The 27,367-nt window shown below is 42.5% G+C and overlaps 2 protein-coding genes across 4 annotated transcripts in view; both read right to left on the bottom strand.

Annotated features, from left to right (window-relative positions):
• The window catches only part of bmp6 (bone morphogenetic protein 6), a 49,545-nt gene extending 27,051 nt beyond the window's left edge, over positions 1–22,494 (bottom strand). The window contains exon 1 of the mRNA XM_069151490.1: positions 21,642–22,494. Within this exon, the coding sequence (XP_069007591.1) occupies positions 21,642–22,050 (409 nt within the window). The 5' untranslated portion in view covers positions 22,051–22,494. The remainder of the gene's footprint in view (positions 1–21,641) is intronic.
• The window catches only part of LOC138199424 (enoyl-CoA hydratase EchA19), a 54,280-nt gene that overhangs the window by 6,006 nt on the left and 20,907 nt on the right, over positions 1–27,367 (bottom strand). Inside the window, exons 7-8 of one of the 3 annotated variants that reach the window (XM_069151493.1) lie at positions 27,053–27,198; positions 24,582–24,652 (exon numbers count right to left, since the gene is read on the bottom strand). In XM_069151493.1, coding sequence (XP_069007594.1) covers positions 27,091–27,198 — 108 coding nt within the window. In that variant the 3' untranslated portion in view covers positions 24,582–24,652; positions 27,053–27,090. Of the gene's footprint in view, positions 1–24,581; positions 24,653–26,357; positions 27,199–27,367 lie in introns of those variants that run through there. The other 2 variants (XM_069151494.1, XM_069151492.1) reach the window with 2 other exon arrangements.

Genomic DNA, 27,367 nt, shown 5'->3' with positions numbered 1-27,367 from the left:
AGCTCACACTCCTAAAGCTGCCCAGCCAATCCCTCGGAGGGACAGCTGGCTGACGACCGCCTGCTTCAAATCACTCCTGTTTTCTTGGACATGTCCTACAACCACAGAGCAAAACAACCAGCGGCCACCTCCTCTCACCAAAATATTATTTCGCCCTTCGTCAACACTCGGTCGGTCATTTTAACTAAAAAGAACATTATGGATGGTTTTCTCAAAAGCAAATATGACAGCAGTTAATACCCATCATTTAAAGAGTGGCCTTACTGAGGGCCATTGGCATCAAAACTAAGGAGTAGCTAAAGTCTTTCTCGACAATATTCAAGGTAACATTATGTAAAATTTGCTGTGCAGTGCCCCTCTGGCCACAAATGGAAATTATATCTTAAGATATAATACTGAAAAATGTCTGAAAGTGGAAAACCAGTGCCGGCAAAGCCCAGGCTGGACTTCAGTTTCCTGTCAGCCTTGTCCACAGACCTCTGAGGGAGAGTAAGTGTGTGGAGAGTGTCGGCACTGGAGTATCTGACTGCTACGATTGTGGAGCTGGTTGGTAACACTACCCATGTCAAGAAGAAGACTGGGACCAACCCCTGACACCTGCAGATGGCTATTCACACCGGTGAGGAGCTCAACAACCTGCTGTTAACAAAAGTGCACTTTTCACAGGAGACCCAACCAGGTCCTCAAAGATACAAAATACAAGATTATACATTTGAGAAGCTGAGTGGGAATTAAAGATGTGCCGTTCTCCCAATTACAAGTGCATCATTTTGAAGCTGTTAATTTAAGGTAAAATAAAGTCACAGGTTGGAGCTTCAAAAATTATATTCCAAATTCAACCCGCATCTTCTGAGTGTATCTTAATGTTATATTCTTGCTTGTCGCATCCATTGCTGAGATATAGATTACACAGAACAGAGCACCTGTGACTCAGATAAAAGACTCTTACAGGATCTTTTATTAGATCTGTCAGTAAGATTTTACTTAAGTACCAGTGTGATGACAGACAGACTTGGTTCATATTTTCAACATGTAAAACACTCATGCAAGTCATTTCACTTCAGTCTTATAATGTTTTCTGTCACAGTTCATTTAAGCAAGATGGTAACTTGCTGAACAGACAGACTGCAGCCACAAGTGACTGTTAGAGACAAATGGTACATTGAATTTTCCTTCATATCCCAGGTCAGCAAATATTAGCCGCTAGTCATCGCAGACCATGATGCATCTTTGAGAAAATTACTTTCCATTCGCATAAAAGCCTATCCCGTAATGCACCTACACAGCCAAGGTTTTACTTCTTCCTTTTCAACCCAACAGGAAAGAATAGACGTTGACGTTAGAGAGTTTGTGAAACAGATACAGCTAAAGTATGATGTAAAATCCTGCTCTGATCTACGATCCTTGTAGCAGGCAATGCTTGTTAAGTTCCTCTCAATGTCTCATGGAGGAAATAAATGGCAGCAGTCAGTATTAAAGACAGGAACCACTAAACTCGTTGAGCTAACAGAGTAAGCTGACTGTTTCTCCACAGCACAATGTAGATTCCAATATTTTCGAAATAAACGATCTTTGTGGGGGTTTTATGCGTTGAGCATGCCAAAATAAAAGTCTTTGCTCTCTAATTAAATCTGTAATTTAGTATTTCCTATTGCCCGCAATGCATCACAGTGAAGGAGAGACTGGAAGAAAGACAGACTGAAAGTGAATGAGGGAAACGAATGAGAATTTTTGAAAAGACAGACATTTTCACAAACAATCTTTAATTAAATCTTTGCACACCAAGAACCTGTCAACATTGTTAAAGACTTTGCGGATGGCTAAACCAATAAAAAAAAAATGCTTTGGATGTCCAAGGCATGAGAAGAATCCATCTGTGTTTACGTAATTACAGCCCATAATCTGTCTGGTTTTTCTCTCAGACTGGATGGTTTCTGAGGAGAGGTCAAATACGTCCATGTCTTCCATTCATCGTTAATTTCTCCAAAGTCCCATCTAATTAAAGGTTTGGCCCGTCAGATTGACTTTCTCTGCAAACTTTTTGCAGTTGATACCATCACAACTCTTCGGGGATCGTCACCATTTCAATCAAAAATAAAACATCTCATTAGGTGGAAATCTTTAAGCTGTAAACACCAGCCTTTCTGAAGAGGCTAAAGACAGATTTTATGCCTCAAACTCTTTAACCTTTGGCACTGATGCAGAGTGGAAAGATAAAACATCGAGACAGCTGTTGATCTTTGCAAAGCAGATGAATACTTGCAGCTTTTAAGAGTATGCACTGTCACTGCAGCAGTGTGAGCTGCCGGAGGTGTTGCCACTATGCTTGGCTGCCACCCGGAGCTGCTTATGCCTTCAGCTGAGTGTTTTGGCTCTTTGTAGTGAGGCAGCTGGCACCGCAGCTCCCGGGTCGAGGTACGGATGAAGGGGCTGGAGGTCCGCTGGGAGTCATCATCAGCTTTGAGTATCGGCATGTGTATGTGTATGTGTGCCTCTGGAGACTCATCCTGAGCTCTGATCTTCTCCCCTGACCCTGCATCAAAGACGCCACACTGAGCACCACAGGACCAGCCGAGGACCACTGGCAAGAGCCAGTTTATGTACAATGCATGGAAGGCACCGAAAACATACGCACGCCGCTAGACATTTCATTAAAAGGGCTTGCACACATGCAGGCGAGCCAATTTCACGCATATGGGCACTGACATTAAACACAGGTACAGATGGAAACGTCCAAAGTCGCATTACAGCACACATGAGAAGAAGAGGACAAAAAGGTCTTCCTCTTACGTTCCCACCCACACACGCACACATAGTCGTAGAGGCCAGCGGTGGAGTATTCAGGGCCAGGCAGCAGCATCCGTCCATAGCGAGGATATGAGGCAGTGAGATCAGCCCATTTGCAGACTGTCAGGCCCCATTAGCAAGCAGACAAGAGCAGCCAACAGATCTACTCCGAGTGTCCAGCAGAAATCAGTATCAGTGATTTTAGCACATTACTGTTTACTGATAACCGGTATGTGTTCCTGACAGCCAGCTGAGAACAGCCATGAGGTGCGTTTAGTGCTCAGTGGGGCCAACACTTCCAAAGTTAGCAATGTTTCAAGTTCAAGAGTAACATCCTGCAAGATTTCTTCAACTGATTTCATAAATAAATATAATTTTTTTTCTTGAAAACAGACCCTCTGGTACTGATGGCTACCATCAGTTCTGAAGAGCAGGCTACAAAAATAGTGGAAATATATTCTATTATATATTATTTATATTTATATTCTTTTATTGGCTGTGTGACATTTTGTTTTCCGGCACATTTACAACTGCTTGCTAACAGACTAGTTATGGGGCTACACAGCAGCATTTGAATGTCTCCTCAAGTCGTAATCACAAGTGAGGGCTTCAAATATTCTGTTCTTTTGATGAGTTCTTCGGTTTACCTAAATTTTTACTTTTTCTCGGCAGGACGACGATTTATCTTCACGTCATTTGATATTTACAGTCAGTTAATAGTGTCCATTCATTCTTTCATCTTCTAAACTCCCGAGTCCAATTAGGGCCGCAGTGACAATATAGATCCCGAGCAGCTCCCAGGTCAACTGGGAGAGACAATCTCTCCAATGAGTCCTGGGTCGACCTCAGGGTCTCATCCAAGTTGCCTGTGCCAGGTGAGCCTCAAACAGGAGGCGGACATCCTCAACAGTTACCCGAACCACCTCAAGTTGCAGTTTTACTCCGAGTTCCTCCTGGATGGCTGAACTCCTCACCCTGAGAGTGACGCCAGCTACCCAGCAGAGAAAACTTATTTCAGCTGCTTGTTTCCACGATCTCATTCTTTCAGTCATTACCCAGAGTTCATGACTATAGATGAGGATCGGGATGTAGACACACAGTAAATTGAGAGCTTTGCCTTGTGACTAAGCTCCTTCTTCACCACGACAGTCTGGTACAGCGACTGCATTACTGCTGCCGCTTCTCCCAGCCTGCAGCGAGGCTCACGATGCCGTCTCCCATCCCTCCCGAGAACAATATCCAGAGACACTTAAGCCTTGTTTAGACTGCTAGCCAAAATCTATTATTTGTCATATCCAGATTGTATCCGGCTTTATTTGGGAAAGTCTGAACAGCAAAAAAAACACATGACAATGTTTGAAACCGCATCGAAACCAAGTTGGAGGTGGTTGAAAATGCGATGCCAATCAGATTTCTACAGATGCGTCTTTGTCCGGATGCTGTGGTGGTTCAGATTGGCAAACACTTACAGTGTGACAAACACTGACAACGTCATTTTCAGAGAATCTCTACTATCACCAGCAGAGCACTACCAGAGACGTTGGTACTGTGCTCCACGAATTGAAGCCGACATAAAATGTCTGCAGCTGGAAATCTGCATCACCAGTGCAGCTGCGTGTATATTGTTACCACAGCAACCAATGCAGATAGGTTTAATATCACAAACAGCAGTGCAGTCAAGGCACAACTTTAGCAAAGTCAAACACCCACATTGAACAGAGTGCATCCTCCAGTTTTTCAGCTTTAAAGCGCTTCAGATTTAACAACTGGAACACATCTGAAGAAACAGCTGAAGTACCAAACAAAGGCCTCCCATTCAAATTTATGGGAAACACAGTCACCGATTCAGACTGCAAAACACTTTCAATGTGCAAATAGCACAAAGAAATACAGCACTTCCTGAGAGGCTAAAAATTCAGGCTGCACACACACACACACACACACACACACACACACACACACACACTTTCATCAATAGCCTGGATATCCAGCCTTCTCTTCTCCATTACCTCCCACAGGTTGCAGTACATAATGACCTCACAGGACAGGCATCTCCAGGAACAAAGGCCCCATTTGAACCATATAATCACGTTTTTTTTTACAGCCATCATCTTCCATATAATCCCTGAAAAAACATTTGGGTTTTTCTTAAGACTCATCAAAAACCATGGCACATAATGTCAGGCGTACCGTCCCAGGACACACACAAACACACACAAGCTCACACACATCCAGAGGCAGAGCATTTGATTTTTGTTCCCACTACTCTGACCTCTATCACCACTATGCTGCATTCCATAGCAGATGATAAAATGAGGTCTGGACACACATCTTTCTTTTGTCGTTTTGAGATTTTCAGCCAGTGCGCAATGTGTGTGGGTTTGTCTGTGTGTGTATGCCTAACCTCAGGGGTAGGAGGATAATTTGCTGTAATTGCTCGTCTGCTGGGGCTTTGCTAACAGATAGATATCCGAGGTATGGCTGTTGGACTGTGTAGTATCAGTAGTTTCCATCAATGTACTGACAGCTGACTGGTAGCAGTCTCGGACTCAGCTCTCTGTTGAGTCTCCAGATGGCCTCCACGCAGCTACATGTGTCATACCTGTGTGTCAATAGGAGATTTTATTCCATCTCTTCAAGCACTATTACTCAGGATTAAGATGTGGACCCAACAACTCAGAGTCAGGGGGCATTTAAACCACAACGGCATGTGAAAGTTTGTGTCTTTCTGTTCTTGCTATGTCCCGTTTCCCTTACAACAGTCTGTTCCATAAGTTAATGTAATATAAGGTAAAGTAGAGTAAACACACGGTAAAGTAATATAAGGTATGGTACCGTAAAATAAAGGCAATTTGTGTTTGCCTTGTTAAACCTCACAGGATTATTGGGGCAAATGTGTGTGTTTAAGAACATAAGGTTAGGTAAGGCGATTTAACATGTCATTGCAAAAAGAAAGGATAAGTAACAAAACAAATGTAAGGCAATTTATGTAATATAGCACAATGAAGCCTGGTGTAATGTAACCCGATATAATAGCCTAACATACAATTGCTTAAGCTAACAGCATGAAAACGGTTAACCTGCTGTTATATTTGAAGGGTTGGACTTGTACTTCTTTTGTCGTCTGCAAACTTTGGTAAGAAGTTGATGTGACGAACTTTTGTCTCCGTTCAAATTGAAATCACAGGTGGTGCTTGCAGTTCTGCTGAGAACCAGAACTACAACACACCCTATGTATTTTTACATCTGGTAATAACACTTCAAGAAAACCAATGAAAAAACAACAGCACTGACAGGGTGGGAGTCACGCATTTGGGTGTTTGAAGATTATAATACAGTGATCGGATGCTCCAGAAGGTGTTTTAGGGCACAGCCATCTTGTACCCTGCTTTGTCAAATCCAATGTAAAAGCAAAAATCTAGACTGGCTCCGCAAGTTTATTGCTCATAACTTCGGTTTTCACTGTGATTATAGTCAGTAAGTGGGTTTTCCCAGCCAGTCTGAAGGGTGGACCAATCAGTGACCAGTGGGGGAGGCTAAGTGCGATGATGTTAAAGTAGCTCCAACAATGGCAAGGTTGGTACCGTTCCAGACCACAACATACGGTATATGACGGTCAATGCCGATTGGTGAAAGGCTGCTCCAATAGTTTTAAAATCAACCCGAAGTCGATGTCCATTAGGATGCAAAGACCGGGAACAATCCTCAATGTAACAAGGTTAGACCCATATTTCACAAAGTAAAAATGGGTCTGAACAGGCTAGCAAAAAGCCCCAAATAGATAAAATTTCATATATTTGTTGGGTTTGTAGATTCCCACTTTATCCTGTACAGGGTGACGGGAGCTACAGCCTGCTACCCCCCCCAACTGACTCTGGGCAAAGGGTACAGCCTGGACAGGTCGCCAATCTATCACAGGGCCTAACGCAGAAAGACAATCCCCTACGCTGCCATTCAAACCTACAGTCAATTTAGACTCACCAATTAACCTGGCACGTGTGTCGTTGGTCTCTTTGGACTGTGGGAGAAAGCAGAAACACCGGGAGGATACCCACGCAGGCACACAGAGAACATGCCAACTCCACACAGACAGGCCGAGGTGCCCAGGACCAAGATCCTTCTTGCTGTAAAGCACCAGTGCTAACCACTGCACCACCCCACCTAATTTTTATTAGGATATTATAGATTCTTAGATTAATGATTAATTGGATTTGCGAGTATGAGGTGAGGTTTAGCTTTGACATTAAGGTTCAAGGTTTCCCTAGTTCTCAAATTCTTGCAAGCATTTCTTACAGATCATCACAGTTGTGTCACATTCCACAAAAGATTGCTTACAAATTCCAGATAAATTTGCAGTCCTGTGAGGCTTTTGCATACTAATCCTCGGATTTAAAATATGGCAGCGTTTTGTGTTTTGATTTTTTAAAACCTTGTATTGAAATTGCTTTTTGCAAATTTGGTGAGACCCAAAATTTTAAGCTAAGGATGAGGGAAAAGACAAATGTGTGTGTGTGTGTGTGTGTGTGTGTGTGTGTGTGTGTGTGTGTGTGTGTGTGTGTGTGTGTGTGTGTGTGTGTGCGCGCGCACGCGCGCACGGAAGAGCCCTTGTGAGTTCACGTACACATTCAACCTTTACCCCAATGGCTATAATTATTACACAGCATTTGTGCCTGTTTGAACACTTATAGCTGTAAATGGCGACAGACGAACACTCATTGATATTAATGACCAGTTGTGATTTCCTCATAGGTCCCTGTATAAACAAGTGTTCGTTTCATTGGACACAAATTCGAGCCAGAGAGCTGTCAACAAAAAACGATGCAACATCTTTTTCACATTTGTAAGGAAATTCCTGAAATCAGGACAGAAATGAGCTAGAAAATAAACAATACCGATTCTTTTTTCCCCCCACTTTATGGGATGTTAATAAAAATGTAATTCCACAGTCGAGCAGCTGTCACAACAGCCTCTGGTCAGACCAGACTAATAGTGGCCTATACCTCACTTCAACCTAGATCGTCCATCCTCAAACGAGATTTGGTTGTGGTTGTGGATGGAAGACGTAACGTAATATCTACACTTTAAAGTCCTTTAGCAACAGAATAAAATAAGGATTTGGTCATTATGTTTTGGTTGCAACATCATCGGTGCATCTGGTTCTGAAAATTTTAAAAATGAATTAACTCGTGCTGTTTGTAGGGACTGTAGGGAATAAAAGCAGAAAATGTTCTGCTGAAGTTTGGTGTGTTGCTTCATTTCGCTCCTTCTCCAACATCTTGTTCTCTTTGGGGTCGGATTTGGCAAAAAAAACAACTGGCTATTTTATTTTCGACACGAACACGAAAATAAACTCAACCAAACACTGCAGTCATAAACACACAACAGTGACACCAAAACACTTTGCTGTCCATCGTGTGTGAACAACAACAATCCAACACCAGAATGATTAATCTGGCAATACTCCGCACACTAAACGATGCACTGTTTGGAGTTGATCAGGTTGTCAGACTTTGCTGTGCTTTTCGTTGCCGTGAGATACAGGGGAAAAACATTTGGTACGCCAAAAGAGGATGGTTCGTCTGGGTCCATGACCGTCCTAAAAAAACAAGAGGTCTCTTCAAATCTATCAGCATTTTTTTTAAAATAGAGCGATTTTGGCCATTGCTCCATCACGAAATGAAATCCCCAAATGTAGGACAACAGGTAGACCCATAATAGTTTTCTAAGGTACTATTAAAACCAATATTTATTGGGGAATTCGGTGACCCTAGCAACCAGGGGTCTGATCGTTTGAAAAAAGAAACCTCTGATCTTGTTCCTTCTTCCTGCGAGAATCTCCATCCTTGACGTTTAGCTCCATTTCCTCTACGATTTATATGACTGATGATGATGATGGCTAGTTTTCTGCCTTCCTCCTGGGTCGTTTTAATTCATTGCACTGTTGTTTAGTTTAGTTAATTTAATATTATTCTATTTTGTGTTTTTGTAGAGAATGTGCATTTTTTTATTATTATTATATTCAATATTTTTGCCCTGTACATGCTGCTGGAATGTAAAAATTTCCCTCTGAGGGATTAATAAAGTATCTATCTATCTATCTGACCACAGACCGTCTCAGAAAACGGCTCCCTCAGCTACTTCAGAAAAATCATCCGCCGTTCACCGCTAAGTGAATATTCCGTGAACAGAGACGTGCTCGTGCGGGTTTTGATGGATCCATTTTCAGCAAAACAAAACATTTCTGTGGGACAGAATTTTTACCAGGCCTCGTTTTAGTTATGTTGTGTCAATACGGGGATGATGGTCGTCAAGAATCCCCTTTTATTGGCATGTCACGGTTTGTGGCAAACCATCTGAGGACCTCTGTGTGCTTGTGTCTGTGTGTGTTGTAGTCATCTTAGGTGCACTGTGTAGTCTGCTGATTCGTTATTTTCAGGTTGCTTGATGGGGAATCGTTTGCATCTCTGTGTTTGCCTTAATTTGTGCATGCGCCTGTATGAACGTGCAGCAGGACAGGCAGCAAAGAGGCCTGCTATAGTGATCTGTTGTTAATGTCTGCTTTTGGGCAGCAGGTGTGCATTTGTGTGAGTGTGTATACGTGTGTGCCGAGGCTAGGCTGGTCTGGTCCCAGATTTAGAGGAGGAAGCCAGTGTCAGGACCAGGAGATGGATCTCTCCTGAGGGATCCGATAAATAAGGAAAAAATATCTTTGAAAAGCGAAACACAGCTGTTTCCAAAGGAGAAGTCAAAATATTGGTGGCGTTGCATTCCTCAGCCGCAAGGTAGAAGGCCAGCTCACTACGCAATGCTCTGTAGGACTCTATTTAGCCTCTTTCTGCAAACACCTCTCATTCTCTTCCACTCCATACATCTTTTCTTCCTTCTCCTCCATTATATCTCCCCATCCTCATCTCCATGTCTGCCTTTTCTGCCCCTCCGCTCTCTGTCATGAACACAGTCGACCCTCAGTGTGATTCCCTTTGGAAAGTCTGCGGTGACCACAACGCATTTCAGCGGCTTAGAGGTAGAGCATATGATCCACTGATAAATCAGTCTGGGCTGGCTTCAATCTTCCCCCTGGGCTGACTTACATGTAAGACCTACTGCTTGTTTTACACATAGGCACAGCTCCAAAAACAGCGACGGTAACCAGATACCTGGATATTCAAAAAGCAGGTGGGCCTTGAGGAAAATCAGGAGAACAATAATCAAGGTTTCTAATAATACATCTGTCCACCATGTCAGCGCGGTATTGGTGAGATGAAAGTGTAGAAAACGTTGGCTTTCTTCATGTTATTTGAGTTTTCGCTGAAAGCTAGAAATGCACATCTGAACTGCCATCAAGTTACGTTTCGTTTCAGCGGAATGACGAGACCCGGCGGTTGCTGTTCCTTAAAAGACAGCTGGCTAAATGGACAATGCAGAGCTTTGAATATTAGGGTTAATGTGATTATCAATGCTTGTGTCGCCGTAAGCAACTGTAACAGTATTCAGAGAGATAAGGGAAACTTTGCAGGAATAATCATAACCATACTCATTAAAGAGGGAAGTTAGTCTGTAAATGTTATAATTGTGTTTTCTTCTTTGTGACCCCCTTTTCAGTGCAATTACTATTTGGAGGTTTTCTTCTCGTTGGAAAACAAGCCAAAGCAGGATATAGGATAGGATGTGTGCACATAAGACTGGCAGAAAACCGACCAAAATAAATGAACTGAAAGCCAATCGACATGGAAAGTTGCTTTTGTGCCTTAAACATATTAAAGTTGTGGCTGGAAAATAAAAACTGTGTTAAGAGGAAAACTATTATCTCTGGTGATTTGGTCCCAGCTCTGAATCTTATGTGCAATATTACAATAAAAGGCAGCGGATGGTTTGGCACTCGTTGTAAAGTAAAACAGTTCAAAATGTTACTGGGTGTTTATGGCTGTTAACTATGATCACTGATGATCAGCTTTGACATACTTTTAATGATTCAGCGAGGGACAGCCTATTCACAATGAAAATAAACCACGTCACTGAAAATATTAAACAGCTGAGACTTTCAAGATTGAACCTGAATCTGTCAAATAATAATGATTAAATCCTGTATTACCACAGTGTTTTATAAGTGATGTTTGGCCTGTTTACACTGCAGTCATCCATCATGAGTTTTACGCTGACCTAACACATCTGGCATATACCAAGAGTCTGATCAATTTTGAGGACACATGTTGCTGTTGCTAATATAATATCCTGAATAAGCGACATTACATAATAGTAATCATAGCATAAACCCATAAATAAGACACACTTTCTTATAAAGTGTAATTATCCTTGGCACTGTATGACAATCAGAATAACTGTCAACACTTTCACAGCAGTTCATTTCATCTATCTCATAAGTTCTGTATAATACAACTTCCCAATTGAACATGAACATAACATTTAAAGAACTTAATTAGCTAAAGGCTTTTATCCACGATATCCAGGATCCACCAAAATGGGCCGAGACATTCTGGACCACTGATTATCCATCAGGGTTTTTTTCTATTTGGAGATAACATGGCAGATAACTAGAGAGGAAAATATAAAAAAAATAAATGGATGAAGAGATTTCCAATTGTTGTATCCATTAAATAAATGTCACATTCCTGTCAGCATGTCCACACAACCAGCTGGACTCAGACATCAGCTAACCTAAGACAGTATATACCGTTTGTGTGTGTGTATAAGAGCAATTACAAGCACACTGATCATATATTGTACAAAAAAAAAAGAATGAGACACTTCCGGTTGGAAAAGGATTCCTCTTTGACTTTTACACTTTTAGTCAGATAAGGCATCACGGAGACGGGCTGCTCGGAGGTGTGGAAAGTGTCCGTACAGGCGGAAGGACTGGGCAGAGTTTCCCCTGCACATCCTCAGTGATAAGATCCTTTTATCCAAACTGCCTCGTGGCACTGGGAGTGGATGCATTTTTGTAATGGAGTCGGACCTCTAACATCTGGGTATATGCAATAGTACCGCTGTACTGACTGCGATGTGAATGAAACTATCTTTCTTTGGCTTATTTCTTTCCTTATCTGTATTTTATCTGTAGTTTTATCATCTCTCAGCACTCTCTCCTCCTTGTATTTTTTTATTTTTCTTTCTCTGATGGTGCCTCTGGTGAGAAGCTTTAAATTAGATTTTAAAGAGTTGTAAATATTATTCTCTGATAAAAAAAGACACATCTTGCTTTTCTTCCTCCTTTGTTCTCTTTTTCTCATCTCCCTCTTCCTCCCTCCATCCCTCCCCGTCTCCGACTGTTTTCCTGTCAGTATCATGTTTGGAAAGTCAGCCCGTGGGTCAGCCTCGGGCTCGTAAATTTGTCAGCGGCAGCGCGGCAGAAAGGGAGGCTTCTTGCTCGGGAGGGTCAGGAGCATTCGCGCTCACATGGGGCCTTTTTTCTCACTGCGGACCCAGAGTTGTTGTTTCAGGCACGTCCTCTTTAGAGAGAAGGCCGGCCTGGGAACATGCGAGGGGCCGAGGGGTGCAGCTTTCTTTGTGGCACCACTGTGTGATGAAGACCTACTGGATGGTACTGGTTGTCGAACAAGTACATTCAAATACACTCCAATAGCACGCAAGCTAAGTCACAAGTGACCGTATTTGTGCACAAGTAAGGACGTGCATGACTGGGTGACTGCATTCATTCCCTCACCCTTGACCTTCACCTTGAAGGAAAACATCACCCTAACACACTGATCACTGTTAAATAAATAGCTGCTATTGATCTACCTTACATTTCTGCCCACTGTGTTTTACAGGGGAGTATTTTTTGAAGCTGTAAAAATAACTGGACTACGACAATTTATGTCAGCACAGGTGCAGTTAAGGCATGCAGCCTCGTTTTGGTTTTCTCACCGACATCAAACTCGGTGCAACAGGTTCACCTCCAATCAGGAGGCTGCTGCGAAGCGTTTTTTAAATCGGAGGAGATATCAGTGGCCGATCACAAGTCAGTTATAAATCGGCTACTCAACAACAAAAGTAAATTAGAGTTCAACAAAAGATAACATCTGGAAGGCAAAATGGAATTTAAACCTAGTTCTAACAAATAATGAAAAGTTAAGGGATCAACAAAGTTAATAAACCACATCCTAAAGGAAACAAGAATGTCTGTACCAAATATCGTAGAAATATATTCATTGGCTGTCAAGAAAATTCATTAAAACCTGAGAAAGTTCAAACTCATGATGTTGCAATGAGAAAGGTCAGGGGATCACAAAAGTAAGTGGGGTTCACCCTCTGAGGACCATGAATTATTAAATGAAATCTCATGGAAGTACAGACAGTATTTACAAGATAAAAAATAAATCAGAGGCTGGTCTTGTTGTGCATGAACGGAGCTCAGAACAGTAATGTGCACGGAGCAGAGTGAAGCCATAACTCTTGTGAGTAAGTATTCCAAGTTATGTCTTTTGATCAACAACGCAAATTCTTTGTGACCACTGGTACGACCGATTTTTCAGTGGCCATGAGCAGAGAGCACACATCCAATGTTGTGACACACTCAGGTGATCGGCAGCTTTCAAATGCTTTAGTAAGTCTACGGCAATGAGGCGATGAGTCCAGAGAGTTGTTCTGAGCTCACGTTTCAAGAGGGGCAGAAGGTCACCGTCCAAGACCGAGGACCGGTGCAGCGAGTCAGGAACAACCCGGTGGCTTGTTCTTCAACATTTGTGGTGATTTCTGTGAATTTGTCCCCACAAATCACAAATGCGCAAGAACTAGTGGTCACAAAAACGTGTGCAACAGGTGCTGACATAACTAGGAATATTCGAATAGCAAGGTTCCTGCGTCCTCCTGTCTGTCCACATAACTGTGCTGTTCTCCCTCGGTGGTGGTTACGTTTACATCATATTTCTACTTGTCGTGACTATTAAATAACTTCAAATTGCGCACATGTAAACACAAAGACATGTATGTCCACACAAATGTGCTTTAGCAGCCCAAGAACAAACAGACAAGACACACACACACACCCCGCCCCTCCTCTGGTCCGTCAAGATCACCAGAGGCTTTAAATCACCTTACATCTGTCCCAGAGTTTCTCACACCTCAGGCATTCTCTGGGTGTGCCTTCTTTCTTTCCTCCTTTCTCTCTTTTCCTTTTTATTCATCGGTGATAAATCCCCGCAGGCTTACCGGTGGCTTCACAGAAGAACACGACAGCAGGAATGTTTGCCGTGACATTTGCGCCATTCCTGTCGGCCGCGGTCATCTCCATTACCAGAACGAGCCTTTCCGGCAGAGAAAACGACGGGGTCATTACGATAATGGAGGGAGTTTACTGGGCACACAAGGACACACTGAGCCGGAGTTCAGCAGTTCACAGGTTCACAACCTTTTTTAAACCTCAAATTCCAAACACATATCAACCAGTGTTTACTAAAAAAGCTTGCGTCCTGTAGTATGTAGTGTAACATCATGCAGATTTATGCAACGTCAGTCATCCGAGGAGGGAAAGCATTGCCTGAGGTTTGATGGAATTGAATCAAATTCTAAATTAGCATAACTTTTTTTATTTAAAAAAAAAAAAAAAAAAATTAAAATTAAAAAAAATTAAAATAAAATAAGACTTCTCAGTTTCAATATTTGAGATATTGTCTTTGTTCTATTTTCAATTAAATATGGGTTTATGCGATTTGCAATTTTTTTTTTCATTTTACACAGCGTTTCCACTCTTTTGGAAAAGGGGTTGTTGATATCCGTAATCCCAAATAATAAATTTTATCCTACAAATATTAAAACGGTTTGCCATCAGTGAGAAGCGTCCCGGTTACATCGTCTTTACACAGAGGACATGGCCCGAGCAGCACGTTAGCAGAGACGCATCAGCAGCTCAAGTGCTTCATGGGAGTGTACACGCGAGGCGTTCAGGTGCAGTATTGAGCTGTAGGACACATGTTGTTTTGGTCGAGTCTCCAAGTGTAAAAAACACAGTAATTGTAGACACGCAGGTAATATGCAGGAAAACAGATTTGAAATGTAAAACTACTGTGAGATCCGGTAACATTTACAGGTGTGTCGCACGAGTGAAAACTACAGCTGGAACACTTGTTGAGTCGACATGGTTTTATAGTTCAATAGTGCTTCCCAAACTATTTTAAATCATTTTATAAAGATTTGTTTTGATGGCCCTGGGCTTTCACAGTAAGTGATGTTCATTGGTAAGGAGGTTAACAGGTACATTTTGGGAAGTTAGGCTGTAGCATCCTGCACTTTATTCTTCCACTCAATTCTTCCCCTCCAAACCTCATCACATCCACCGAAACTCAAACTGACGACAGGTGTTTTTAACTTTCAACACAATGACTTTGTGGTTTTGGGTTTATTTCTAGTCAACAACTCAGGAAATGAGATGAAATGCACGAATCAAAACAAAGAGAGACTTTTGTTTGCATCTTTTCCTCTCATTTTTTTGTCTCTCACATACGTAAAACTACAGAGATACAAACACGGCCTTACACATGCACAAACACTAATTCCAGGTTAATGATCTCCTCTGTGTGGCCTCCTCAAAGGCACTTAAACACAAGACAAAGGCTGACAGCTTTACAGCGCTTTTAGCAGGAGAGAGCAATGCTGGAGTAAAAACACACACTCTTTCTCTTTGCTCCGCCCCGTTTTAAACTCATGCCCACACACTCAGACACACATGTACGGATACAACAATTACCGAACACATTCTATCAAAGTGTACTCAAGCTTCCTTATGAGGTTGTTTTGGGCTGATATTTGAAATCAGGTAAATATAGGAGTTATAAGAGATGTGGCAAAACAGAGAAAATGTGTCATATAAAGACAGACAGATGTGGTGAAACCAACAGATGTTAGAGGAACAAGTGAAGCTTCAACCTCCTCAAGTTACGGCAGAGCAAACAGAGCAAATTCCTTCCAGCCTTCACCCAGAGGTGATAAATAGGAGCAGCGCGTCCTAATCAGATGTTCCGCCGGGGTTATCGGCTCCGTCCGATCGATCTTTACCAGCAGGGAGTGCGCTGTACTTCACCTCCTTATCTCGTCACACTCCTCAATCCCACTATCGCTCTGAAATGGAATGCCCAGTGAAGACACGAGAGGTGATGGGAGGGAGGAGGACAGGGGGGGAGGAAGACAGAAAAAAAAAACTGGTGTAATCTCTGTGCTTAGCCCCAATCTGAGCTGCCATCTCGTCAAGTCGGAGAGTTATAGCGTGAGAGGGAGAGATATCATCGGGGTGGGTGGGCGCGGGGGCGGAGGAGTGATGCAGCAGGGTGTGTGACAGAGACGACTTCAAGTGTAACAGGAATGCTCCTTTATAAATGGTTCTCTGCTGACCTTCAGGTTGACCGACTGCGAGTGTGTCTACGTGCACATCTTCATCTACGAATTCACCCGCAGACAAAAAGCTCGCAGCATTTTTTTTCTTGGTCTTTCTGAGCACAACACGGTCTGAAGACACAATCACACGCACGCTGGAATACACAGAGCAGCAAAAAAAACAACCTCTTTGTCCATTCAACAACAGAGTTGTTCTGCAACACCTCGTCTTTTATGACAGACATACAGCCCGACTGGAAAAGACATAATCTAGTTACCTGGAGATGTTTCCCCCATCAGTCCTGTTTGTTTCTTGAGGCGGCTGTGTGTTTTGCCAGAGAGCTTGACAACCAATACCAATCCAAACACGAGAAAAAAGGAAGCGCTTTAAAATACTGAAACTCAATAAGCAGAATTATTTGTATATCTTGGGCTGTTCGCGAGCATCATTGCAAGTTCAAGAGAATTTGTAGCAGCAGTGAAATATCTGATACTGTAAACACATGAAAACAAACAGAGGGCTGTAGTTTGTTAATGTAATTTTTCTCACCGTTGCAGGAAGGTTTAAACTGCCAAGTTTATGTCTCAGAAAAAAATCCTTTATTCCGCTGGACCATATCTTGAATTCCTTGCTTTAACTTCTGGCTAATGCTGTTTACGGTACTCTAAAAGTGGAGGTGAAGTGACGGGTGGTCCTCTGTTCTGCTCTCAAAGGATTTGCAGGAAGTGTTTCGAGACGATTTAGTGAAAATTTTCCAAAGCTATATTCTGCTTCGAACAATTGACTCTTTGATTGAAGCCAGCTAATTATTTGATCATGCTGAGGCTTTTGGACACGTTTCGCTGCAAAGGAAGTGGCTTACCTGGGCTTAGGGTGCTGAGAAATGCAGCCAGGCATCATAAGACAAGGAAAACAGCCATTTAATAAGGGCACTTCATTTCTGAATAAAGCCCAGGGCTGTCTGGGCCCAGCTAATCTCCAACCCCCCCTCCCCCCCAAAAAACAAAAAAAAAAACACTTCTTAAAGCTTTCTGGCTTGTTTGCCTTTAAAGTGTGGGAGGTAGGTTGGTAGAAAGCGACGCTGTTGACTTAGGCAAGAGGGCTAGTGACAGCTCAGCTATAGCCATGCAGTGGGGTGTGCAGAGACGGAAAGGGGAGAGGAAGAGAAAAAAAAACGAGGGTAGCAGTGATGACAGAGTGCACAAAATCATAAAATAATTCCAGAATATATGTGCTACGGGGAAAAGACGTGCAATTTCACTTTCCAGACATTGGGGAAAAAGCCAAGTCTAAATGCAACCAGGAGGCAACTGAGATGGACTGAAGTTGGGTTTTTTACAAACCACCTCAGGAGATAGACTGAGACACGCTCTGGCCAGATGTTGTGAAAGGTGTAAAAGCATCTGTTTCTTCAGGACATATAGCTAACGGGTACAGTGAGTGGTCTGTGTAGTGAAGTAGCCACTAACTATCTGTCCCATGTGATGGTGGCAACTTATTAACAGGGAAATCACACTGATATTGGCCACTGTTCTCCCTGTCACATGTAAGACATCAATCAGTTCCCAACTAGTTATCCCCATTAATAAACTTGACCATATCTTCCTCTCTCTATAGTGGCTGGTTTTCATGTTTGAGTTTGGCTACTCTAAACTGTATAATTACTTTTCATTTCCAACATACTTAGATAGCATGTTTGAACTGATTCAACTCGATTATATTTCTGCCCTGGTTTGATTTTAGCCCAGTAAAATCAGCACTCTATTTCTTATTGCATCTTGAACTGATTGAAAATGCTGTAAATGCATCCAAAAGAGATTAAAATGGTATTTTAAACCACTTTGGAAGGTGGTTTGAGGTGCATTTTACCAGATGCTGAAAAAGTGTCAGCGCATCTATCTCTCCAGACGCATATTATGTAGTTACACGGCTCTCACGTGTAACTACATAAATCAGCTTTGTGTGTCCAATAAACCAGCACGTGTGACTAAATGTAAAGGAATCGTCTCTGGATTTCATGCAGATATGAGATAACAAGTGTAAATGGGGTGTTAGGGAAGCAATCAGTCCACCGAGTTCATCTCACCTGTGTGTCATGGAAGGGTATTTAAAACAAGGCCCAAAAATCTCCTGGATGGATTTTCTTGGATTATTATGGGCTCTTCCCCATCGTACCTCCCAGCAGACAAACAGAGGGATCGGAGAGCAAACAACCAACAGGAGCTTCGGCTGCCCTCGAGAGCCAAGCCAACCTTAGAGAGGCCTCTGCACCTGTCTGTGGGGCTGGCAATGGGGAGTGTGGGGGGGGGCTATGGTGAAATGAAGTCGTCAGAGTTAAATGCAGATGACACAGGAACAACATTTGGAGTTCCTGTTCTGCGACCCGTGAAACCAAAAGGCATTTCTGTGCATCTTTGACTCGCCATAACCACGAGGTGACGGCTCGACCTCAAAAACCAAACCTGATAGGAATAGCAAATTTTTTCCCCTGCTGGCTTTTATAGCCCCTCGCTGAGGCTTTGGATATTTGTTCAGCAATATGTCAGTGAGTGAGCATTGACCTCCTCTATTTGTTTTCCACTGGGATGCAACATTACCAATATTGGTCACATACTCCTCAATAGATGACCTTGTGAGGGATTTATAGAAGGTGTGTTAGCAGCAGATCCACTAAATATATCCAAACCAGAGTTCTCTTCAAATATGAATACAAAAAAGATGATTTTAAAATGGTCCACGTAAAGACTTTCAGAGGGACTTCTACAGTATAGGGCTGCAAGGATTAAAGATTTCCTGCACATGAGCTACTATTAATTTATTTAAGTACATTTATGTGATGAGATTATCGTTAGATTATCATAGTTTCATTGTGTAAGTAAAAGAGAATCATTTCATTTCACATGAAGTCTGTTAAAATCAACATTAAACAGGTGTGAACAAGCTCTAAATCTTCATGAATAGCGACTGGTACCATTACTGGAGGACCCGGCTATGCATTAACATGTTCGGAGCTGCTGAGTGTCACACAGCATGAGTCACGCAGCGCAGTGTCACTTCACTAGACCTCAGTGGAAAGCAGGACGTCCGCAAGGCAAACAGTGATGAACGTGCTATTCTAGGAATGAAGATGAAAAAGGAGCTGGAAACTTCTGCTTCCCCCCCAATTTGAAGTTTTCCACAACTTGCTCGGCTTTTTTTTCTTCAGTGGGTCATTCTGAGCAAGCGATGACAGCAGAGGAGAACGGATGACTGACCAAGAGGTCTACATGAATCACGCAGAGAGGGGATGAAGAGGCATATGGTTTGCAGAGAGAGCATTTGAGACTGGATGTAACGCAGAGGCTCTTAAATCTATCGGTGCCCCGTGGGAACACGGTCAGAAAATGAGCTGTCTATCTGTGCTGCTGCCACAGCTGGCTGTGAAAGACATCAGTAGAGACCCGAGTTTAAATCACTATCACAGTTTTATTTGCTGTGGGTCCACTTAAAGTCTGAGATTCACCCATCTGAACACAGAGAGGGTTTGCCAATGTAAACAGGTGAATCCAGATCTTCAGTATCAACATTGCCAGTGTCGTCCTCCTTGCCTCGATTTGACAGATCATTTTGTATTTGTCAAGGAAGGCGCTCCGCCTTGACCTATGTCTGTTAATCTTGCTACTTCACATTATATCAGACAGATTGTTTTGGTTCTTTGCTTTTCTTCCTTTCATTTATCTTGATTCTAATTTATAGTTTCACTCTGGCCACACATGATATCCAGATTTTTGGGGCTAGTTTTGAAACAAGAAGGACCACCCAGAAGTGTTTCAGGCCTCTTTCTGCTGTAGCTTTCTAAGTCGCTCCAATCGAGTAAAAATGCCACATTAAAAACGAATCGGATGGCGATGACACACGGTAGTCGTGCAAGGCCTTATTTGCAAAGCAGATGGGGAGCCTTGGCCTGTCCGACATTAATTACAATCACATTCGGGGAGGAAGCCGTCCCTCCTCCAGGGCGGTTAGGACTCTGTGTACGGCTGGAGGAGATGGCAACCTAATCCCCCGGTCACCGCAGAAATCTGAGGGAATTGTCAAAAGATGCACAGGACGTGATTAATCAAAGCAGAGAGCCAGATGTGCAACAGCACAGGAGTATAAACCAAAACTCACACAGCAAAGGAACACCAAGCCACAGACACACAAACACCACGCCGCCACCATCACACTCCCCCACAGAAGCCAACAGAGGGGGCTTCGATATTTGAGACCGAGAGGACAACCTCCTTCTGTCTGAATATCTGGTTTTCATCACTACATGTTGCAACACCAATACTCCGAGGACCAATAAGTAGAGAAGTTTGTTCAAACCGAGCCGCTCCAACCTGATTCTCTTCTTCATTTGTGGTACTGAGTGGCTACAAATGGTTTACAAAAAATGAGAGGTAAAAGATTTCAAATAATTTTTTGTTTCAAGAGAAGCCAAAGTCACACAAAAAAAACCAACAACATGAGAGTCCGTTCTTCAGCAGTGATATTTTCCCACTGCAGTCATGACAATGCTTTCAGCTCCCAAGCAGAATGACAATCAATCTGGATTTAAGCCTCCTTGTCCAGCAGCGTCTGACTCTGGCAGCGCCTCTGTTTATCTTCAAGCGCTCTGTTTAGAGTCTCCCAGTAAACACTGGTGCTGCTAATGGAAGGAAGGGCTCTCAGCTTTTATGTTTCAAACTCGTTATGATTAAAGTGTCCCTCTTTATCATCACTGGGGCTAATTAAAGACAAATCTGCTTGGGAAACACAAACAATGCGACGCAATTTACGCAAAGACCGCAACTCGTTGCACTGGAGGTCAGCGGCAGGAATAGCCCTTTATGTAGGAATACCAGCGGTGGTGGTTGATGGTTTGCTGAGGATACGAGGTTTATTTCCCCGCGAACACATAAATCACGGAGTAGATTGCACAGCAGGACTGGCCACAGAATTTTGGTCCTATAAATGAGCCGAGGATATATAGCGAGTCTACCCGGAGAGAGGACGTATAACAATAAATTCCTCTGAGACAATACAAACCTCATCAGTTTATCGAACCACAGAGGAGACGAGTACGTTTTTTTGCCCTCTATGTGGTTCACACGATGGACCAGTTCAAAGTCCAACTCCAAATATGCACAATGGTGCGTCCGCTTTGCGTAATGCCCTGTGTTAAGTGATGGAGGTTACAAAACGGGACGATTACAGGTGCATAAAGCATGGAAAAATTATGCTCTTAGATAAGAAAAAAAAAAAAGACGCAAATTATAGGCCTTTAAAAAAAAAATCATATCTCCGTAAATTTGCCTCATTTAGTCACCTAAGACTCCCGCCTCAGCAGGCAAAGTCATTCCACTTAATCCCCGCTAGTGTCCAACACCTGCTCCCTTTAATTAAGTCTCGTAAATTAAAAAATTTTTTGCTTGCTTAATTTTTTTTACTTCGCTTACAACGACCACACACAATCACGCACAAAAGGAAAACGACCCATAAAAGATATTTTCAAGTGACTCACCTAAATTAACGAAGCTCATCACCATATCTGCATCATTCAGAAAGGCAGTCTCTTGATACGTTGCCAGATGAGGGCTCTGGGTCGTCCGCATGGACTGATATCGGTCCAGCATGCCTTCCACTTGGCTTTTCTCTTCGCTAGATATAGTGTTGTATAAGTCCAACATGAAAAGAGGAGCGGAGTTGTACTTTCCGTGTGACAAATGCGGTCTCGGTCTGTGCGGCAGCCCCAGGATGGACAGGATCTCCTTCTGCATCTCCCTCTTCTCATGCGTCCGCAGCCGCCGGTGGATGAAACCCGGGTGCGCGTCGCTGTTTCCATCCAGTGAATAATTACTCCCCGCGACCGTCAGCATGCAGTAATAAGCGCTCCACCACAATCCGACCAAGGCAAGCCAGCAGCTGGTCATGGTGTTGTCCCGCTGTGCTCTCCGGAGTCCCAAGTGTGCCTGGCTCGGAGCTTCAGTCGCCTATCCGAGTGCAGAAAATGTGCGTAATTGTAACCAAAGTCCGTCCGAGAGCGTTGTTATCTGTCGCAACCACAGATCAAAAGCAAAAGAAGAGTCGTGTATCAAGCCATTTGAAATACTCCCTGAAGCAAGATGCAAATAATAGTGTCGGTCCTGCTTTCATTTCTGATTCCCGTGGCGCGCTTTGCTGCTTCAGGATAAAGTGCACCATGTGAAACTTTATTCTGAGCGCTCCGGTGAGTCGGTCAAAACACACCGTTTGATGCGACGATCACCAGCCAAAGAAGTAAAACTCCGCTGATAGAAGCCATTTTACTAAAGCGGATGTGTTTACTCTCCAAGTTATTATGACTTTGCAACGCTGCGCACTGACAAGAGCCGTCCTTCAACAGTTGAGCTGGTCTCAGCGACGGTCATCCACTCCTACAGGCTGCATGAGAGAGTCTAACAGGAATCAGCAGGTTGCAGTCCATAATATGCGTGCGTGCGTGCGCGCGTATCCGTGTGAACGTTTGTGTGTGTGTGTGTGTTCAGAAACCGCCCACTCCGTGCGCACTTAGCCAGAGGTGGAGCTTTTTAGGCTGCAAGGACAAGTCTAACATCATATTTCCATATTTTGTTCGCTACGGAATAACAGTCTGTCTGTTCCAATAAACCCGTCAAGTTAAATAGTCTTTGCATTTGTATTGAGCCTCACGTGTCTCTTACATTCTCTTACAATTTCCGTGACGTAGCTTAACCTACGCCTTCTTGATATCTGTTACACGTCAGTTATCAATAGTAGTGTTGGAGCAGGTCTTTAACTTCAGACTAGTCAGCCGTTTATTTCTAATTAGATTCGGATAGTTGTGCTTTAATCATTTGAATTACTCCTCGACACTAAAAGTCAACACTTATTGTCATAACTGCTGTGATGAAACATTGATCACATATGTGCACATCCAGAACTATGATGTATGCTTTAGAGCCGAGTCTCCTGCATGTTGTCCAGTTGAGGCACGACCCCTGACGATGAAGTGAGAAACAGCAAGTAGTGCACGCACATCACCGACAGAGGAGAAAAGAGTCCGGGCTGCACCTGCCTTGTTAATGCCACTGGACACGTGAACAAATTGTGCAACAGGTCAAATTCAATGCTGGAAGAAGTATTTCGATTTAAAAAAAAAAAAAAAATCCTGCTTCAGTACAATAACATCAGTATTTGAAACGAAATGTTTAAAAGTAAGTCCTGGTTTTTAGTGGAGCTGTTTACAACAATCCTTGACTACACATTGCTAGATGTTAAATGACAAAGACGTTGGAAAGCACTGGCTTAATCCTCAACAGTAAAAGCACATTATAATGTGCATTGTGTCAATCTGTGATTTGTGTCAAATCTCCACGTTAAAAGTAACTTAAGCCGTTGAATAAATGTAGTGGAGTAGAGAGTACAATGTTTCCCTGTAGAGGTCAAGAGGAAGTATAAAGTACCATCAAATAAAAAGTAGTATCTCAAAACTGTAATAAAGTCCAGTACTTGAGTGGATGAATTAAATTACTTTGCGCTGCTGGTAATTTGTCCGAGATGAAAATTGATTAATCACAGTCCTGATCATAAGTATTTGGACAGCAACATATTTTTTGTTCTTGAGGCTCTGTGCTTCAGCATGTTAAATTTGGTATAAAACAACGGCTACAACATTTAAGTGGCAAGTCTCAGCTATAATAATTGAGTAGGTTTACACTGATATAGAAATAACTGTGTGGGAGAAAGAGTCATTTTAACACAGAGGTGCAGTTTCAGAAGTAGTTTAACCAATAAACTTGAATTATAACAAAATCTTTATATTTAATATTTTGTGAGAAAAATCCTCTGCAGTGACTTCCAGAAGTCTTCAACCCACAGACATCAGCAGACATTTTATATCCTCCCTGGTGATGCTCTCCAATCCCTCACAGCTGTTTGTTGTGGGTTTTGTCTTTCGTCCTTGTCAAGTGAAATGCAGCTCAATAAAAAGCTCGTTGGCCACATGTTTCCTGCTAAATGATGACATTTCCTCCAGTAAGTTTTGATGCACTGGTCTGAATATACATCTGCATTCATCCTGCTGCTTCAGTCGGCAGTGAAATCATTGATAAATGCCAGTTCTTTTGGCAGCCGTTCAGACCCAAACCATAACAAAAGCACTAGCAGGTTTGACAGACAAGGTGTCATTTTGGGTCACCCTTTACTCTATTTTGATAGGGGTTGATATTTGTTTCATCATTACATCTAACCTCAACTAACTTAACCGATTACCTTTGCGCTCTTACAATTTAAACCTCCTCCAACTGAAGCTGAGACTTAGCTCTTCAATGTAGTTATCCATTAGCAGAGCACAGCTAAATATGTCCCAGAAACAGAGAAGGAATTCTTTTAAAATCTTCATTTGCTCCCATCAGTCCTTTCAGCCTAACCTGTGTTATGTCTTCACGGCCCCTTCAGACGGTGCTGGTGCAGATGATAAGGCCCCAAGGTGTCCATATCTCTCTGCGTCTCTGCTACTGCCGGAGCCTATCTTATCTGGATGTGAAGAGTGAGAAGCAGCATCAAAGCAACACACACACACACACACACACACACACACACACACACACACACACACGAACATCTACTGCTGGGTAGCTTCCAGACTAACTACGCCACAACTCATATCACTCCCATACAGCTTAAATGAAATGTCAAATCAGGGCAATGCTCATGTTTTTGCATGTCATGATCTAGTGACTGAAACTGATTTAACATTAGATACAATCATACCAGAGATTTATTTTCCAGTCAACTAAGCAGAAACGATTCCAGTACAATGTGAAAGGAATGTGCAGACTTGAAACGTTTGAGTTAAAATGATGTGTGTGTGATGTGTGTGTGAAAGAGGTGACTGGCTGATCCAACTGTGAAAGAATAGATTCAGTTCAGAGCTGCAGAGCGACTTCATGGAAGTCACTTATCAGCTTTTCTTGGAAGCCACGTTCCCATTTATTTGAATGGGTGCTCACTACCGACCACAGACTGAGCAGTCCAGCTGAGCATAATTGAGCAAAGCATAATTCTTTCATCTGAAATGATTTTGTGCCTTTTTTTTTTTTTTTACAACATGCCATTTTGGCTTTAAACACAGAAACAGGGAAATGGTGGTTTTCTGGATAAAACTATGGAAGGAAATGGGTCATTTTTCCCACTTTGTATGAGTCAGCTCACAGTAACAAACAGCATGAAATCCAAGTTCTTCACGGTCTCATGGGCCATCATTTATCTTGGGCATGTGTCATGTTAAACAAACACTACCCAGTTCGCTGAAACCATCCACAGCTCCTTCTGTCTTGGTGCTCTCCTCTGCTATCACAACTCTCACAACACTAAACAAGCTGCGCAGACTGACAATGATTTAAAAAGCACTTAAATACTGCTGTGTATACCCGGCATTCTGCTTGACACTGATATAGTGTGCATATCTGAGAGTGTGTGTGTGCGCATACCCTGAGGGGAGAGCAGGTGTGTGTGTGTGTGTGTGTGTGTGTGTGTGTGTGTGTGTGTGTGTGTGTGTGTGCGTGCGTGCGTGCGTGCGTGAGAATTGGAAGCAGAGGGAGGAGGAAACATTAAACAGAAGTTCTGTGTCCTGTCATCACACTGTCTAGACAGGACACCTCCTAGACCTAATGAGGTCTTTCTCTGTCTGTATCTTTTTTACTCACACACTCACGCACACAACTCCCATCAGGATACTTTTTGGTTTTATTTCTTCCGATGAGGCATTTTTATTCAAGAGCATTCAAAAGGTTACAGAAGAGTTCAACAAACCTGCGCGCGCGCGCGCGCACACACACACACACACACACACACACACACACACACACACACACACACACACACACACACACACACACACACACACACACACACCTCCAACTCGCAAAACTAAAGGGAAGTAAGCTCCAAAGCCGTAGGAATGCCTACACCTGGCACAGATCTGACAGAAAGTGCTGAATTTTCTCCCAATAATTACATCGCTATGGTTACGAAGGCACACATGCAAACACATGCACATGTATGCAAGCAGACAACTTATCCCAGTAATCAAGACTTTTTCACTCCAAGTCAAAGGAACAATGGTAAGCTGCTGCAGGTTTGCTGCTTTTTATGCCTTTTTAGTCTTTCGTGCTGGATTAGTTTTGTGGTCACAACGTACAACATTTCTGCACTGAAAGAGATTTCAGTTGTTCATAAATAAATGTGCAAGACTATTTATTTTCAGCAGAATCTTATTTTCAATTCACAAAAAGGGAAAAAAAAAATCAGAGTAACAGCTTTATACTCAAATGACAGTTTGGGTTGAACATAGTTTTGGAAATAAGTGTGTTTGTGTTTAAAGTGCCAATCTATACTTGATGAGGATTTCATTTCCCTCACAAGCATCTGAAAACATCTCCACACAAAATGTGGTGCTTGCAGACTGAGGGAGAAAATGCTGTTATACAAATAATTTGCACACAGTGGATTTAAAATGACTTTGACCAACTTAATATCTTATTTTCCTTTCATTTTAGATGCTATTTCTCAAAAGAAAAGTGCTCATTGTTCGGAAGTGCAACCCATAACAAACTGAAATTTTAGATATAAACATTGCGTCATTGCTGAATAAAGTCTTTGCAGTGGCATTATTTGGGAAAAGTCAACTTAATCCTTGATATTTTACAGCTTCTAGTCCCCATTATATACCTCTTAAAGTAAAAGTGATGCTTTGCTAACAAACTAAAATGGTCAGATCACTGTAAGGAGCTGAGATTATCACAACACAAAACCGACTACATACGTAGTGCTGGAATATTTGCTGAGTTCTTCTGAATTTTTTGAAAAGTAGAAATATTTTAAACTGGTGAACAGAGAGTTTGAACATGGATGCAGCAGGATGTGTTAAATCACCTGAAATCATAATTCACAAGGCTTCTGCAGGCTACATCCTACAACAACTTTCCTCCTCTTCCTTTTCCAGCACTGAACTGGTTCGCTCCAGAGATAGATTCTGATTGGATGACGGGAATCCCGTGGTCCATTTCATACTGCATTGCCTGGACAGAACAAGAGACATTGAAGCAATGAAAAACTAAGGTGCTTGACCTGGTTAACCTTGAATATTATAAACTGAAAGAATTAAAAAAAACTGTGCACTATGGTGATTAATTGTATGATTATTGATTGACAACTGACATTGTGTGAAACTTCCCGTTCTTTTACAGC

This window comes from Embiotoca jacksoni, unplaced genomic scaffold, assembly GCF_022577435.1.
Source record: "Embiotoca jacksoni isolate LCO1_2020_lvr unplaced genomic scaffold, fEmbJac1.0.p SCAF_17, whole genome shotgun sequence".
In the NCBI taxonomy this organism is placed as follows: Eukaryota; Metazoa; Chordata; class Actinopteri; family Embiotocidae; genus Embiotoca; species Embiotoca jacksoni.
This window is presented reverse-complemented; position numbering and strand designations above follow the sequence as displayed.